The sequence below is a fragment of the Maylandia zebra genome, linkage group LG9 (assembly GCF_041146795.1).
Source record: "Maylandia zebra isolate NMK-2024a linkage group LG9, Mzebra_GT3a, whole genome shotgun sequence".
In the NCBI taxonomy this organism is placed as follows: domain Eukaryota; kingdom Metazoa; phylum Chordata; class Actinopteri; order Cichliformes; family Cichlidae; genus Maylandia; species Maylandia zebra.
Window position 1 is genome coordinate 32163990 of NC_135175.1, and position 18677 is coordinate 32182666.

General features: G+C 42.1%; 1 protein-coding gene across 2 annotated transcripts in view; it reads right to left on the minus strand.

Moving 5' to 3' along the window:
• Positions 1-17563, minus strand: part of LOC101471184 (disco-interacting protein 2 homolog C) — a 74788-nt gene extending 57225 nt beyond the window's left edge. For both annotated transcript variants that reach the window (XM_014411899.3, XM_014411898.3), the window contains exon 1: positions 17111-17563. In XM_014411899.3, coding sequence (XP_014267385.1) covers positions 17111-17189 — 79 coding nt within the window. In that variant the 5' untranslated portion in view covers positions 17190-17563. The remainder of the gene's footprint in view (positions 1-17110) is intronic.
• Between the last annotated feature and the right edge of the window lie 1114 nt (positions 17564-18677).

Here is an 18677-nt window from a genome sequence, read left to right on the forward strand (position 1 = left end):
CTGAAATGATACTGTGCAGATGATTACATCCTTCCATACCATGGCAATCACCTTCATCTAGGAAATATCTGAAGGCTCTCTTTCCATTAGCTTGGCTTGAATTTGGGCTTTTATGAGAAGTGCAAAAATCAAAAGTGGGAAAAGCCATAAATGAAATTCTTCTTCACTCGTCCTCTGTCACACCGACCCTCTGCATATCCTCCTGCACTACATCCATGAACCTGCACATGTCCATGCTCATCCAGCCTCTATAATTTCGTCTCCAAACCGCTAAACCTGCACTGTTCCTTCTCATTTCTAACCCTGTCCATTCTGCTCACTCCCAGCAAAAATCTCAGCATCGCCAACTCTGTCACCTCCAGCTCAGCCTCCTGTCTTTTTATTGGCACTCACCTGTTCTAATGGCATTACTTCATAGCAGGTCTCTACCATTTTGCAAACCTTCCCTTTTACTCTTGTTGAATCAAATCACCACTGGCGCTCATCCCCACCCTGCCTACACTCTTTTCTTCACCTCTCCTGTGCACTGCAAGAAATCATAATTAAAATTAAACCCAATTAACTCTCTAATAAACACACAAAGTAATTTTAAAAAAATCATGAAAAAAACAGAACTATTGTAGAGCTGTGGCACTGTGAGGTGGGCGTGTTTGACATATGTGGCTGGAAAACATATAGATAGATAGATAGATAGATAGATAGATAGATAGATAGATAGATAGATAGATAGATAGATAGATAGATAGATAGATAGATAGATAGATAGATAGATAGATAGATAGATAGATAGATAGATAGATAGATAGATAGATAGATAGATAGATAGATAGATAGATAGATAGATAGATAGATAGATAGGTGTGTGTGTGTGTGTGTGTGTGTGTGTGTGTGTGTGTGTGTTACATCTGACTGAGGTGTTTTCTCTGTTTATTCCTGGTTTCTTCTCTCTCTAATTCACACACACGAGCGGTCCATAGGGAGACGCCATCTTCCACTTGCAGCGCAGCAGAGCAGGGAGGGAGTTGCCTAGCAACGGTTCTCCTGGAGAAGGCCTGGAACGGCCATCTTGGATTTGGAGCATCAGATGTGAGAAGTGGGCTAATGATACCTGCCAGGGGGAGTGCATATGTTCGAGTCTGTGAGGTGTGTGTTTGTGCGAGGTGTGTGTGTGTGAGTCGCAGCAGCCTGTATTGGCAGCCTAATTACTTTCCTTCGTCTCGCCGCTCCCTCTCTTCCCCGCTCCTCGACGCTCACCTGTTTTAATGGCACACAGCTGAGAGAGGATCGATAGCGGCTGACTGCAAATTGGAGTTTTTACGCCAACGCGCAGTTGAAAGGTTTGGCAAAAAAAAAAAACAGTGCCAGAGAGCAAGTGAGAGAGAACCATGAAAACTTATTTTACCAAATTCACCATAAACCTGTGATGTAGTCTGCAGAGAACACATTCCAGATTTCTGGATGTTTTACCACCAACTTTTTCTGCAACTATATAATCATGTCAGTCACAAAAAACAAAAAAAGTCTCAACAGTCTCAATTAATCACTTGATTTAATAAAACCATAAAACGAGTAGTAGTTACAATTTCCTAAAGAATATCTTGTGTGCTTGTGTTGCTTGTTTGGCTCGATCAGTGCTGCAAAACCAAGAATTATCTTTTGATTTTTAATCACAGCAGAAAACCAGACGTTTACAGTCCAAAATCCAAAATTACTCATCATAGGAGTAAATAAAACCCTAAAATACACATCTAATGCTAGCATGAGGACCCCTACCAGACGCAGGGGCTGGTCAGGATTCAAACCCCGATCTATCGTTCCAAACATGGAAGTGTTGCTACTACACTAACCAGCTACACGACTCACACCCCCCAAACGATCTCGAAGCTACCGAGTAAATCCTGGGCGTGGTCAGAGAAAGAAAGGAAGTTGGAGAAGCAGAGGTAAGCAATATCGCCCTAAAGTGGTCCTAGTGGATCACATGGACGAAGCAACACTAACCGGTATAGAAATGAGCAAACAAACACGTGTGTCTGCTACGCACTAACACCACCCACACAGCACATAAGCTACATCGGTAATGCCTTGTGGCGCTGTGCTGGATGGAGCGTGATTTACTGACTACGCTCCTCTGTCATGCCAATGTCACAGCAATGGCGGTGAGGGTGCTGTCAGGGCTAGCACTGATTAGCAGACCATGCACCCAATCAGTGCAGTTTTCTTAATGTTACCTGATAACGTATCATTCAATAAAGTCAATAAAGCTGATTCTGATCATTCTTTGGTCTAAATCTGGTCAAATAAACCAAAACCAAAAAACAGTGATGGCCAAAAAGCTAACACTGAGTTCAACACTACGCATAAGCAGTAAAAAAGAACGGATGTGGCGACCTAGATGTCACCTGTTAGATAGGTAACATCATGAAAGCCTCGAGCCAAATTTTTTTGTCATCCCAATTTCGGTGTTGAATACTTGTGATTGTGAATGATTAGCCAATGAGGCTATCCTGGATAAGCCTCCTTTCTTACACTTGAAAAACCACATTTTACAAGACGAACCTAATATTTTCTTCAGTATGACCAGAAATGAGTGACTCAGGTGGTTCCTTTTAGGTCATTCAGCTCGATGATCTGCACCTTTAACAATATATCAGGAACTATGAGCTGATGGAAAAGGGGTGCCTGGATGGGAAATCATAATTACATCTCTTAAATTAAGAAAAAATCTTAAAAAATAATTAAGAGGATGTAGAACCTTTTCTCCTGTCAACTGGCTGCAGCAAAATCTAGATGCACAGCATCACTGTTGGCTCTGCATTACACACAACCGTTCTATTGGCTGGACTCTGCTCTGCTGTCCTTTTCCTTAACATCCAGCTTTCACTTGATCTCTCTCTTTCTTATCACATAATCATAAACAGCCAGTCCACCCACAAAGCCACCATGGTAACCAAATCTACCTCCAGCAGGCACACTCAAACACACACACACACACACACACACACACGCGCACACACATAAAGGAGGACTAAAGCATGCGTCATGCTTTGGGGACCTTGGGCTGTCACACTCACATGCAGGGACCCGTGTGGATGGCGGGGCGTCCTCTGGCTTTACAACTTGTGTGTCCACAGCAAAGCCAGGGACAACACGGGTACACACAGAAACACACACATTTATACAGTATATGTCTAAATATACACACAGTTGTAGCAGCAGCCAAGCGTCACGTCCACAATGGCAGGAAAGCAGAAAACCAGGGCGCCCTGTCGGAGCAGTGGGTTAAGATGCCACCAGTGGACATACAGTATCATGTCCGAGGGGAAACAGTGATACGCGTCCATCACAGTTTCCCACAGTCCAAAGAAACTCAGCTCGGGATATGAAACACAGACAAAGGCTACAAATGGTTACAAAGAGGAGGCAGAGAACTACACATATATATCATAATTGCAGATACATTTTCTGATAAAAGGCTCATCTATTATCAGAGGAGATGCATCTATTATTAATGCATTACTTCTATTAAGAGATGCATTTACTTGTCACTCCCTAATTTCTGTCAGTAACATATCTGAGGGGTAATGAGCTCGCAGCCTCATCAGCCAGACGGTATTCTGCTGCTGCAATAAGTCACTTACTTCAAACCAGAGTCGTCTGACTGAATTTTGCAGGACTGATCGTTCGCTCGCTCAAACACGGTTTATGAAACAGTCACTCATGTATTGATTTGCACTTCCTGGACATGAATTTTCCAACCTTATTTTTGTGCCTGAGCTCAGATCTGTCTGGTCTCATTTGTACTTATTTGTGTCCATGTAGAAGAAATGAATATTTTCCTTTTGTGTATGACTCCACTTGTGCCTATTTTATTTTTAAAAAGATGTCGATTTAAAGCACATCACAAATGATTGATTTAATGTAATTTGTTTTCATATTGTACTTATGTAACACAATGACAAGGAAAATTGACTTGTAATTACATTTTTGAGTGCCTGGTTTTATTGATCCATTGATCCATATCCAAATAATATTTATTTCTGGGAATAAATGATATTAAAAAATTAAAAAGAGCAAGAAAGCTCGTTCAGTGAGAGACTGAGATTACCGAAAAGCACCACTGAACGACACAGGAAATCATTCCTGCCTGTGGCCATCTCCCTGTACAACGCATCCACTTAACACACTGTTTGCTGCTACAACTACACATGTTTCTTTTCCAAATATTTATTTATAAGTGACTTATGTATGTATGTATGTATATATATGTATATATTGTACTATTCTTAGTTAGCGTATTGTCTGTCTTGTCTTAATGTTGGTTTAAAATGGAGCACTGTAACAAAAAATAATTTCCCCCAGGGATCAATAAAGTATTCTGATTCTGATTCTGATTCTGAAAATCGGTCTGCAATTTCACAATCAGTGTATCTACAGTCTGGATAATAAACCGTTTGATGGCATTACTGTGCTCTGCAAACTTTTCATTATACTTGGCACCTTGTAAACAAGCAGTCACACTGAAAAAAACTCTACAAGCTCGTCTTTGCTTCAAGTGGCTTAATCGAGTAAATGTTCGGTCTCCTCACTCAATAAATGACACTAACTGTTCAAAATTAGACTCAATTTGCAGTTCAACACTGAATCCATTCAGCGTTTGAGCTGTAGTGACACCTCTCTCTCTGTTTCTGCTGCTCCTCACTCTGACCTAATTAAAAGGTTAAACTGTCAAATTAAGGCAGAAACAGACACGCAAAGCAACATTTTTCCTGCCTATGAAGGGACCTCTGGGGTGAGACAACATTTAACGGGATCAGTCCATGTAAAAGCCGATGAGTCTTGGAGGAACCAAAATATGCAATATGCCCGAGGAGTTAATAAATCTGTTTGAGAAAAATAAAAACCTCTTTGGGTAAAATACACAAAAAAAAATCCTCTATGTAGGACAAAAATCCTGCAGAGAAAAATTCTGGATTCTCACACTGACATCATCAGTGCATGTAATTGTTCCTATAGCTCAACAGTTCTGCTCAGTTATTGGTCACAAATGTCTAACCAATGCTTGTTTCCACTTTTCAAGAACTGGGATTTGACTGGTTTTAGTGATTAGCATCAATGGAGTATAATAAACAAGCAATGTGAAGACGTCACTGTGGTTTGCGTAAATAATGATAAGCATCCTTCTCCGTATTTACCATTTTAAACTCGATTAGGGTAGCTTTGCATGACTCACAATTTGAAATAATCCTTATGCATGTTATACTGGGCCTTGGTGCCTTGCAAAGACTATGGGTATGAACAACAGCTGAGTGGGGCTTCTGTGCCTGAGATTAGGGCTGGGCGATATATCGAGTTTTTTAAAAATATCGATATATTTTTATACGAGATATAAGATGTGACAACATCCTTTATATGGATATAGTCTATGTTACGTTATAATTATACTTGTGGAGCCACAAGTTTGCCTCTCTTTGTCCACTTTTGTCTCTACGCAACGTTACTCGACCTCGCCTCTCCTTCACTGAACACAACTCCCCCTCCTCCCCCATCGCTTCACCTGCAGGCAGCGACAGGATGGACACGGCAAATCTCCGTTAACGAGTTACTGCGCATCACCCCGTGCGTGGGGCTGGACGGCGTCAACGTGTTAACGAGCTAACCGCGCTAACGTCATGCAGCCTAAAATCCTTTCATTCTCTCAAAAATCGACAGCGCGCCTTATGTATGAATTCTGGTTGTGCTTGATGACCGCGAACCGATTTTATGTGGAACACGGCGCTCAGCAATCTGTCAAAAAATGTTTTAGTACGACTTTGGTCAGGTACGAAGCTGCACCGCTTGATGGATTGTCGGAGCATTACGGCTACCGAGGAGCCTCGCGGAGTGATACGTACTGTGCTTCAACGTAATATTACCCTATTGTGTGTGTATAAGGACCATACATGGCACCTGTTAAGAGACATGGTTACGAAGCAGATTTCTATGGGCTCAAAATGTGGTCATAAATATTTTGTACTTGTAAATCAGGATTTGTATGTGTAAAAAGAATTTGTGCGTGCGTAAAAAAGATTTGTATGCGTAAAAAAGATTTGTGTGTGTGTAAAAGATTTGTGTGTGGACTTAGCCAAAAAAAACCCTGCAAGTTACAAGTACGAATTTTGACCCTATTTTTCTTCCTTTAAGCTGATTGGTCAATGTCATGTCAATCACAAATGTAACAATCCAATCAGAGAACAGATGGGTTTGGCTGTCGAGGGGCGCTTTTTTTGAACTGCAGGTCTTTGAAGGGAATAAATGCCCTTTTACATGCCAACCCAGCGTTTTCCTTCATCACCACGAAGGAAAACAGTCTGTGGTCGTCTGAGTTTGGTGATTTTTGTGTCACAGGTCTATGTGTTTAATACAGGGACTTCCACAGCCTTTTCAACAGCGCTGCGGACGCGGGGGGGGGGGGGGGGGGGGGCAGTGTTTTGGAAATGTGAGTCTTCATTACAAAGCTTTCTTCGTTATGAATTAGCATACATGTTTTTATTGAACATTTGAAGAACTAGCAAGAAAACCCCAGAAACTCTTGTAGGGGACAAAAAGTCAGAGATAGAAACAACAAGGAGCAGGTGCATCTAGTACAGGTAGAGCTGCTGCAAAAACCCACAGAGCCCAGCAGCCAGCAACAAATTCTGGATCCTTTGCTTTTAGTTAGCAATTAGCATTAGCAGCACATCCTGCGTCCGATGTGAAAGGACTTTTATGCTGCGCACTGTGATTCACAGCAATGGTCCCGGGTCAGCCCTGACTTTGTGTTAAACTAATCCTAAAGTAATAATGGTATTTCTAACCACTGACATACCACAACTTTATCCTTTCAACAGCTGCTGGAAGTAAGGGGACCTAACTGCTATCGGATATTTATATAGAGATTACCCTTCAAGGACCTGCAGTTCAAAAAAGTGCCCCTCCGACAGCCAAACCCATGTGTTCTCTGATTGAATTGTTTAATTTGTGATTGACATGACATTGACCAATCAGCTTAAAGGAAGAAAAATAGGGTCAAAATTCGTACTTGTAACTTGGAGGGTTTTATTGGCTAAGTCCACACACAAATCTTTTTTATGCACACACAATTTTTTTTTTACACATACAAATCTTTTTTACGCACGCACAAATCTTTTTTACGCACGCACAAATCTTTTTTACACACGCACAAATTTTTTTTACACATACAAATCCTGATTTACAAGTACAAAATATTTATGACCACATTTTGAGCCCATAGATTTCAAACTCCAGGCTGTCAGTCACGCAGTAGAGGTTGGGAACAGAGCAGCTGTGAAATCTGTCTATGTTATTATGCTCAGTGTCTTTTAGTTTACATTTTGCCTGCACAATTGTGAGCTCTTTGTTATGCACAAAAACAACATAGTTTTCTTTTATTTATGGAGCATGATTATTTAATAAATGCTCATAATTTATTTTTGAGTAGTTTTTTTCATGTACATCTATGCCGTATGTTAATTAAAGTGCCTGTGTGACATCTGGGACACAGCTTTGACTAAGAACTCTCTTTTTGTTCTTACTTTATGGCTTTAAAAAAATATCGAGATATGAATTTTGGGTCATATCGCCCAGCCCTACCTGAGATGACCGTTTTAGAGACATCCTCCCACTAAGACACAGGTGTCAAACTCCAGGCCTCAAAGGCCGGTGTCCTGCAGGTTTTAGATGTGTCCTTGAACCATCACAGCTTATTTAAATTACCTCCTCAACATGTCTTGAAGTTCTCCAGAGGCCTGATAATGAACTAATCATTTGATTCAAGTGTGTTGACCCAGGGTGAGATCTAAAACCTGCAGGACACCGGCCCTCAAGGCCTGGAGTTCTCCACACCTGCTTCAAGACATCATACAAATAACTGTATATATGAAATAAAAGAAATAATACTTTTTAATATACTGATTGAAGAGGGCTGGAAATGATTAGACAAATTAAACTCTGATTAACTAATTATTTACCTTTTTATTCAAACCTCCTAAATGTAAGAGCTTGCAGCTTCTGTGGGCATAAATGCCAAATCATGATCTTTGCACAGCAAGTTTTTAATACAACTCAATAAAACCTTGTGTTTCTAGTTTTTTCAAAGTTGGGGATAATAGTGGAATATCACTCAGTGCATTCACACACAGTAGTTTGTCCAGTAGACGGTGCAGGGAAGGCTGAACTCACAATCAGTGATACCATGACACCATTATTCACATTTAAAATCCAGTACTGGGTCTGGATGTAATTTTAAAGTATTAAAATCCAGCCATGGACTTCACAGTCTTCACTATGCACTCACTCTCCAGACTAAATAAAAAAAACTCTTGGGCAAATTAAGTGATACTAAAAGTAGTACCACTGAGAATTAGTTGAGTCCAGCAGCTTAAAGTCATGCCAAGTTGGGAGTTTAGATGAGTGATTTAGGCGATGATGTAACTTTCTTCTTAACACAAACAAAACAGACAAGCAGCAATGAAACTCAGCATGAATTACTTGGTAACTTAAGTACAAAACTGTCCTAAAAGAAAGCTATACTATACAATAGCTTTTGCTGCTGACACGTTTCAGTCAGTACTGGATGACAGAACAAGTCCGGAGAACAATAGCCACGTGGTTTCCGGTTAAAAATGGGAAGCAGACCAGTGACAGCTCGATGAGTGGTGCGTTGGAGTGTTATCAGAATAGAGGGGCTGTCAGTCATTTGTCATGCAGCGTGTTTGAAATGACGTCTGTCTCCATCACATGCCCGCTGAGTCTCACAGCAAGCAAAACTAGACTGTGGGCCTCAGTTCTGTGGGCGTGTTGCGCAATTTGACTGCTCAATGAAGACGACTCAGATCAGAAGCGTTCAGATTGACTGAAAATCAATGTCAGGATTGTGCTGATGATCAGACATCAGGACTCCTTAAACAACACTGTGAAACCATCACATAGTCACAACACATTAAAGCTGCTTGCTGCTAATTTGTTTTGACGTCTAGAGTAAAGGTGAGGTACAGGATTCACATGGACGTGATTCAAGCTTAATTCCCATTTCACTTTGAATAGGCTGATAGAGTAGATGGTATAAAATGGAGAAAGTCCAATTGCAAAGCGTCAAGTTGAAGCTTAATTTAAATGTCTGTGCTGAAGCTACGTAAAGCCTGTGAAGTAGTCTATGCAAGTGGCCAGCGCTCCTGTGCAATTTAATTACCAAAACTGTAGTCGGCAATAGTTTATATTTAGTTTATCTCCTTGACTTGATTTATTCTCTTTCCAGTCGATTTGAAAAATGATGCCAGAAACAGAAAATGCCTTGGAGAAAAAGACGATATTGAACAGGCCAATCACGGCCAGTAACATTTGGGGATGTGCACATCAAGTCATGACAGTTACAGCGTACGTAAGAACTTTTGCCATCTCCATCAGACTGTGAAACTGCATGCTTATTGGTCAAGAATCTGTGATTGTCAAGTTAACCAATGGGTATACCCACAATCATCCTCCTTTCTGAATCAAAGGAGGATGATAGTGGAGGATAATTCTCATATGAAGAGATCAGGGAAGTGTTATTGACTGTCACAGAGAAAGTTTTCCCAGAGACGACTGCATTCTGAAAATATCCTGAGAGAGCAGGTCGTTGCTTGTGCGGCTAAAAATGAAGGATAAGTTAATTAGCCTCCTGTATATGAACAATATCAGTAACAAGTACCTAACTTGCCTGAAACTATGTGCCAATCAAACCTTTGTCACCCTGCCTTGTGAGTAGGGATGGGTATCGTTCAGGTTTTATCCGATACCGGTGCCAAACCGGTACTTTTGAAACGGTGCCTGTGCTTAAACGGTGCTCGAACCGGTGCTTAAAGAATGGAGAACACAAACTTTGTCCAAAAACTTCTATCATAACAGTTTTGTATAACATGTTGCCTTTACTTAGACCAGACAAAGATAAAGGACTGTAGCATGCCTCATGTTCTCCTCCACCTATAAGATCCCCAATAAGCAATACGCACAGTGAAGTCAGACTGTTGTAGGGCAGAGAGGGTCAGATAGCCAATTAGAGAAGAGATCAATCAGAAACAATTTGAAAAGCTAGAAATCATCAAGCAAAGCTTCGAGACAAACGTCAACCCAGCTGAGGCGGGTTTCATGCTGTCATACATGAGACTTATAATAATCCCGTCCATGTCAGAGAGTCAAGCTGCCCTTTTCTACCAGGCTTCATACTACATCAGATGATATCAAGATGTTTTACCCTGCAGACTGCAGTCACAAGAAGACTGTCATTTTCACCTGCCCTTATTTATATCTGGCTGCAACAAGGCAGCAACTACAAGACTCATCATTACAGAACTGAGCAATGACACAGCTAGAAAGGAGGGCCTGGGGCGGGGGTGGGTTGCAAAGCAGCTTATAGTGGCAGAGGCAAATATAGGGTGGCTGAAACACCACTAATAAGAGATTTACCAACTGGATGTGTAGAAGGGTAAAACCTGAACTGCAACTCAACTTGAATACATTAAATGCCTGAAGACATTTTCTCATCATTTACTATTTAGGCTCTAACGTGTAAAACAAACCCAACAACTTTTAAATATTACCAAAGATATGTCAGCAGGACTTTGCATATACACAGATATAACAAAATTTATCTTTAGGAAAGAACAGCTTATGTCTACTAAGATTTACAACTTTTAAAAGAATTTTTAATGAAATTTCAAGTCCAACTTTACAGTCACATCATACCAAAGCAAAGAGGAGTTTCACAACTGCGGTTTTTTGGGGGGTCAAAATTTAAATACTTATCTGACGCAAATGTGGACTCACCAGTATAGATGAAATTTGCTTTGTCATTACTTAGAGCTCAAGACACCAGTGGATGTGTGTGTGTGTGTGTGTGTGTGTGTGTGTGTGTGTGTGTGTGTGTGTGTGTGTGTGTGTGTGTGTGTGGTTTAATTATTAAAACAAATGAATCTTGTTCAGCATCTGCAACAAGCTGATATATAATTACAGGTTATGAATACAGATTAATACTTCTGCATTTTCTGAGCTTAGGAGCACAACAAGCCCATTTTCACTAAATTCACACATCTCCATGTCAGTGCACTTTTCACTATCGAGCAGTGCATCTGCTTTGAGCATTCTGGCAACAAAACTCTGCCAGGTTCTGCCACCCTAATTTACATGAAATATAATAATAATACAAGAGGATTTTATTAAACGATCAAGAAAAAAAACTAGACTTTAATAATTATTTGGAGATATCCAATTGTAAATGTCCGAAAAAGATGAATAGGATGTAGTGAAATGAGCCTAGTGTAAATAACTTACACAAATAACAGCAGAGCAGTTTTCCCTTATGAATTGCAATAATACCAAAAATCAGTACATTTATATTCTTAAAGGGATTTTTGTCAAAGTTAGCAAAGCAACATTTAAGTCAAGTGTGTTGCTTTTAAACAATAAAGAATCATTTCCAATCGTGTCCTCACAGTGAGGAATACAGATCAGTAATTTATCACTGCTGCTGGATCCATAATCAGGATTGGCAGATATCCAAGTTGGACTTGTGCTCCTCTAACTGTGACACCCAAAGCAACCTACTACACATGTTTCTTGGGCTTTTTTGAACAACATTACTTCTTGCCTCAAAAGCTACATAATCTAGTGCTTTGAAATTTCAAACAACAACTATATGCTGAGTGACATGTTGGTGTGGTCACTGGCACTGTTGCTTCACAGCAAGAGTGTCTCAGGTTCAAACCCACCAGCTGGCTGGGGCCTTCCTGTGTGGAGCTTGCATCTTGTCCCTGTTCCTGCGTGGGTTCTCTCTGGCTTCCTCCCACAATCCAAACACATACACTACCTATACACTAGGTTAGCTGTTGATTTTAAATTGTATGTAGGTGCGAATGTGGTTGTCTGTCTATATATGTCAGTTCTGTGACAGACCCTGGACTCTGGATGGAACTATAAACACCTAAATCTATGGAGTACAATAAGAAGAACTTTGCATCCCATCCTGATTGGAAACTCTCCTCCACAGCAGTGCTTCATTCATCAAGCCTGATCAACTTAATCACACATAATAGTGTAAATACTCATTAATTATTCATCAACATCCCTGGGAAAGAGGCCGCGTGAGGCACTGCAGATACAAAAAAACAACAAGGCTACACTGACCTGAAATGTACGGCTTCAGGCCACAGATGCACGCTGTTGTTGTTGTTGTTGTTGTGTTCATGCACACACAGAATCTAGGCCTGCATTGTTAATGAGAAAAAAAACTGCAATATGGCATTTTACAAAACCCCCAAATCTGCAAGAATTTAGAAGTGAAACGCAACAATCACCCTCACCAGCTCCTGATAAATATTCAATACAAAAAAGAAAAGAAAAAAATGAACAAAAGCTTTGATACCATGTGAAATATTTAGCAAGAGGAAGAAAATGTGCTGCTGCTGGGTTCACACCTGAGCAGCTCTCTGGTGATTAAACATGAACGAGTGTGTGGACATCCCCTCATTTTGTTTCTCCAGGTCAAAGCGTTTTACTTTTAACACCTGAGACTGGACCCACAGCTCACAGCGTGATCTCAAGACGTCCTTAAACACACCAGAAACATTCACAGCTTCATTCTACAGCACTTTAACAGTTAGTTCAGGGACTGCAGGAGAGCTGGACTTTGAGAGCTCTGCGGTTAACGCGGCCGTCCTTTGACGCTCCTATCATCCACCGACAGCTCGCTGCATCCCATCTGCAAGTCACTCTGCATAAGAGCGAACGCAAAACGCTTGAGAATGGCTCCTTAATGCCTAGAGGTCACAGCAATACAGCAGAGATGATGCGATTTAGGCGACAGTAAGTGAGGGAGTGAGGGAGAGGCTTATCTACCAGAGCTCAGCTGATTGCTGCGTTTATCTAATAAACAGGTGGAGCGCCGCACCGTCTCCTCAAAGACGAAGACTGAAGTTTCATCCTGCAGCTATACTCACTAAATGCAGCAGGAAATTGTAGCCTGACTTTCATTGCTGCACAATAACTGTAAAGGCACGGCGTCCTCAAACACCTTTATTAGGAGGCAGAATACCTGCTTTACCTCTCTGCCACAAATCAGACAAATATCATCTGCGGCATGTTTTAGCTTCTTAAAGGAGAACAATTCTGCTCATTTCCAGCATCACATTTTATTCTTAGAGTAGTTTGCGTTATTCACAAGTCTAAATAATCCTTAAGTATCTTATACCAGGCTGTGACGCAGCCCCTCAGCTCATCCACTGTCCTCCTCTCAAAGCAACTTTCACCTGATTGGCTGCCAAGTGTAAATGGAGGCTGGGTGGCACTTATGTGCCTGAGATGACCATTCTAGGTACAACGCACTCTATGACATCATACAGAGCCAAGACAAAAAAATTTTAAAAAACTCAGTACTTACCTAAGAAACTAAGAATAGACTAGTAATGCTCTTTAGTGTCCCTCGTTGGGGTAATTCAATATGAAGCATAATAGGACCCCTTTAAGTTTTTTATGTAGTGACTGTACAAGAGATGAAATGGAGTTCTTTAAATCAGCCTTTCAAACATCAGTTAACAACAACTGAGGCTGGCGATCAATAAAGGCGATCGATACTTTCAGGGGTTTTTTTTGCAAACTAATTAATCCCTTATTCACAAACAACACATAATCCACTCATCTATTTTTCTGAACCTCCTTATCTGAGTCACAGGTGCGCCAGTCAAAACATACGTGTTTAGACCTCCCTCTCCGCACTCACTCCTCCACTTGATGGACCGTTTTTGTTCGCTATGTTGATTGATCTTTGTGCGCAAACAGTGACGCTGCCACAGCTCTGAAACATACTAGTGCTGAAGGCGCGAACGCTCCCTGCAGCATTCTCCTGAAACACAGGAGTCGCCCCTCATATAAAACCTCCACATCTCGTATGTGGGGGAGAAGTCAGAACCGGAAGCAAAGAAAGTTTCATCTTTTCAAACTGTAGCAACAACGCGAGGATACAAAAACTGCTGAAACAACACCGAAGAGTAGCTTGTGCCAGCGGATGTGATGTCACTTTCCGTGGATTAGTTATGTGCATTAATAGATCCTGAAGAAGCGATTAATCCCCAAAACGGTGCGGGCATCCACCCTTCTCTGGCTGGAGAACTGTGGCCTCAGATTTGGAGGTGCTAATTCTCATCCACACCACTTCACACACAGATGCCACCTAGCAGGACTACATCATCCCCAAATTCACTTGGTACATGCGACACTATTATCTGTTTCCGGGCCCAAATGCTCGATCAGTTCCCAAAAGCAAACAGTCACTGGCTCACCACCCAGAGGTAAAACAATCCAAATTCCTTTTACTCAAATGGAAAACAGCCCGGCTGCTTCACAAGGTTCAAACAATCAAAAACGTACAGCACCGCTGTAGGTAAAAGGTCGTAAACAGACACGAAAATCTACACACTGAGGATGTCTGGAGGATTAGTGAAGCACATGTAACAATGTGCGACCTGGTGAGTAGCTACAGAACTATGATTAGGATAATAAAAACACATTAGCCCGGGAAACTGTAGGACGAGGGTTTAACTGCACTCAGTAAAAGTTCACCTTGATGGTCCCTGAGACAAAATCAGCAAACTTCAAATAAGCCAAACTTTTTAATCTGCTGCTGTGTGGTCTGAGGTACTCACTATGACAAAGTCTTGGCCCTAAATTTAATGTCCACACCCAACACCAGTGGCCTTCAAAAGGCGTTTCATCCAAAGAGTGGGACTGTAGTATTAACCAGCTGGCTAACAACTTGTTTCAATCACTTCCTGTTTGAGAACATTCATTTCAGAACTCCAAGGTTACTGCCACGTTCCAGTTACTTTGGATGTCGGATTTAGTGATTTCCAGTAGGAAAGTCGGAAAAGCGTAGAAGACCAGGGCTTGTTTCACTTCTTAGCAAAGCAGAGCAACTCACGTACCACAAACAAAACAACATAATGCTTGTTGTTTGTTGTAGGCAGGCTATTATTTTAGACATAAGGTTTCAAGTTTCTCTACTTGGACTTTATCTGGACTGTTTCTTACTTTGAAACTAATTGGTTAGTGTGTTGCTTTTCTCACCCGTGCAGTTTATTAATGGGCCGTGGTTACGCTGACAGCTTAACGCTCCACCCTAGCTTCCAAATGTGGACATTTTTGGATCTAAAAAAACAACAAGGTAGTAATCAAGGCCTTCCAAAACCAGTGGGTGACGTCGCCGTGGCTATGTCCATTTTTTACACTTTTTATGCAAGTAACAAGAACACAAAGCATTGTTTCCTATTAGCTGATGTTAACAAATTGGAGTTTTTAAAATCTCTTTGAAGAGACGCCATCCATCTGAGCGGCCTCATCTGCTGCTCGCCGCGCTCCTGTTTTGTAATGACCACAGGAACACGATCCCTTAATGATCCAACGCACACACACACATATATACACACACTGTTCTCACCCCGTGTTTGGATCAGTACACGTGACAGGCCCACACTGACATGTCCGTCGCACAATCAGGAGGCCTGTCATCCTTCAACCTGCTGTGATCCACCACTAACTCCACCAATCCCTCCATCACACACACACACACACACACACACCTGAATGTTTTCAGGCTGGCTGACGTTGGGCGTGACGTTTCCTCGTCGTCCTGCCGTTTCCATCATTAATAACATCTGCCAGCAGCAGGTTCTGCTCTGATAAACACTCTCGGCTGGATTAGGAGCTCCAGTCGGCCTGCAGCTGCCACACTTTCACCTCAGCATGTGTGTGTGTGCGTGCATGTGTGTCACTGCAGAGAGAAAATAAAGCCTTTTATGAATGATGAGGCTGATCAGAAAGAAACGGGACAGTCTGATGCATCGAGGTTTGACTGCTTTCAGGGGATTTCAAAGGCACGCGCCGATGTTTTTAGATTAAAGCCGCAGATTCTTGCTTGTCTGGACTAATTACTCGGCACTCGCCCCACAATTTACACTCAGTCTTCATCATCCTCGGAGAACACGTGAAAGCATTTTCAAACACATATACACCACAATCTCCATCACCTTCAACACATCAGATTTTGGCAGCATAACACACACGCACACCTGCACACAAGCAGTAAATTGTTGGCAAAAAAGGGTGGCTCACATCCAGCATGTATTCAGGATCTCTCCCTGTGCAATGTAGACCCTCTCAGGCCTGTATAAATAAAATATGCCCTCCACATTATATAAGGCAGAGATGCTCACTGGCACTGGGATAACAACTGGGTGGGATGTTGTGATTGGGATTCAGTGGCCCATACAGAGGAGAGTGTGCATGTGTGTGTGTGTGTGTGTGTGTGTGTGTGTGTGTGTGTGTGTGTGTGTGTGTGTGTGTGTGTGTGTGTGTGAAAAGAAGATGGTGGTGGTGGGAAGAATATTCCTCCTCATCCTCAGGCCCAAAAAAACAGAGAGAGCGAGGCAGGGATGCAAGCAGGAGTCTGCGATCACGGGCATCAAAAGCCAAGCTGCCCCCCTCTGTGCTGCGCTGTCACGCAGCGTTGCATCGCAATGCTATTATTAAACACACACACACACACACACACACACACACACGTACACACACACACACACACACACACATACACAGGTAGGCTCGGCTGACTGTGTCAACATCTCAAGGTCAAACAATGGCTCGATTTTCGGACCCAAAACGGGCGAACAGGCCGTGTCGGGTGTGTGTGTATGTGTGTGTGTGTTTCCTCCGCAGCTGAGACAAAGAGCAGCGGGAGAATCCCGCAGCCTGCTCCCGCTCAGCCCTCATCCTCCCCCGGCCACACAGAGCTGCTCAGGCCGGTCCCCTGACTGACAAACATCTGGATGGGAGGAGCGGGAGGGGACGAGGAGGAGGTGGAGGACGGGGCCGCAGGAATGAACGGTTAGATTCCGTTAGTAGGTACGGGCTCCCGGTGTGGATGGTGATGGTGATGAGATAACGATAACGAGAGAAAAGAGGAAGAGGAGGAGGAAGAGAAGTAGGAGGGGGAGGAGAGGGGAGGCTTTTCTCCCTCGCACCCCTCGTGTTTTTTTGATCCATTTCTTACCCTCTGACAGCTCCAGCTCCAGCTCCGCCAGCCGAGCTCGGATCTCCAGCGGTATCGGCGACGCCTCGCGGTCCGCCATTCGGCTCGTACCGTATTAAGCACGTCCCCGGTTCGACTGTTACCTCCGCTGCCGCCGCTGCTGTATCTCCTCCTGCCTCCTCCTCCTTCTCCTCCGCTCGGAAAAGGAGAGCTTCTCCTGGCGGCCCCTCCTCGGCGGAGGCGCGTGAAGACTGCGAGAACAAAGAGGATAAATGTGGCTCTTGGTTTAACGGGGGCCCGCCATGACGCCCGCTCCTTGAATCGGTAAAGACCCCGGTTTCGGTCGGCTCTCTATGCTGTCGTTGCGGCGGTTGTGGCGGTGATGATGATGATGATGATGAGGCTCGCGCAGCCCCGGTCTCAGAGCCGTTTGCAGCTTCTTGCCGCTGGTGTCACGTGACTCTACGGATGAAGGAGGGAAAAGGGAGGGAACTCCGCTCATCACCGGCAGGGGGCGCATCAACCAACCACACCTACAACGCCCAAATGAACCTGTATGGGAGCCCAAAAGTGGCACAATAAATACATAAATAAATAAACTCCTGGTTTAATTACACATAAATAAAAATTGTATGATTATTTAATCTATTACTATTTATAAGTTCAAATGTTTTTTTTCTTTCACATTAGGAACATTAGGTAATTATTTCACTTGTATTCATTTTGAACCCTTTAAAATAAAAACTGCAATTTTTTTATTTGTAGATTTCTTGCAAAAAAACATAACATTCAAGCGTAACCTATATTTTCTTTCATTTAAATGGTTTAAAATTAGGATACACAAAAAAGCACTCAAGAAAAGTTTACTCTACCACCTAGAAATGCTTTGTGCCTGTTCTGCTTGTCTTTTGCGATGCAAATTTTGTTTACCTTAATATTATGAAAGTTGTTTGGTTCCTAGAAACAATTCAAAGACCCCAACAACACTCAAAGTTTTGAGGGAAAAAATTGTAGAGCTGAAACTCTACAATAAAAAATTTGTGGCATATCAAGTTTCAGTGCCAACTTTATTTTTATTACTCACTTTTTAAATTAATGAATTTAAAATTATTAGAAACTACATCGTAGATTTCTAAAACAGTTTTCTGTTGGGAAACAAAAGTTGAATAACTTTGAATAACTAAGGAAGCGCTGCCTGATCAAACTGCATAGCTTACATTCTAAAAGTGCAGATTTATTAGTCATGTTTGTTAAGTTTTAAGTCAAACCGCTGTCTGCATTTTGGGTAGTGATTTTTTTTCCAGTTTAGCACAGCTTTTCTTCTCCTTCTCTCATTAGCCATTACTTTTAATGTGGCTGTTCTATATTCCATGTTTGTGTGTGAAAACTGAGCCTCAGCAGAATAATATCATTAATATTAAAGGTCAAGCGCCCTTCAATTAAGCACAGTATGATTGAATGAGCATAATGTGCCTGTGACACATAACTGAGCATCAATTTGTCTGCAGAATGCTGTGTGTTTCATTAGTATTCTTCATCTCATTCATTAGGCCTATAGCCTTCTGAGAATCAAATCATCCTCATTGTA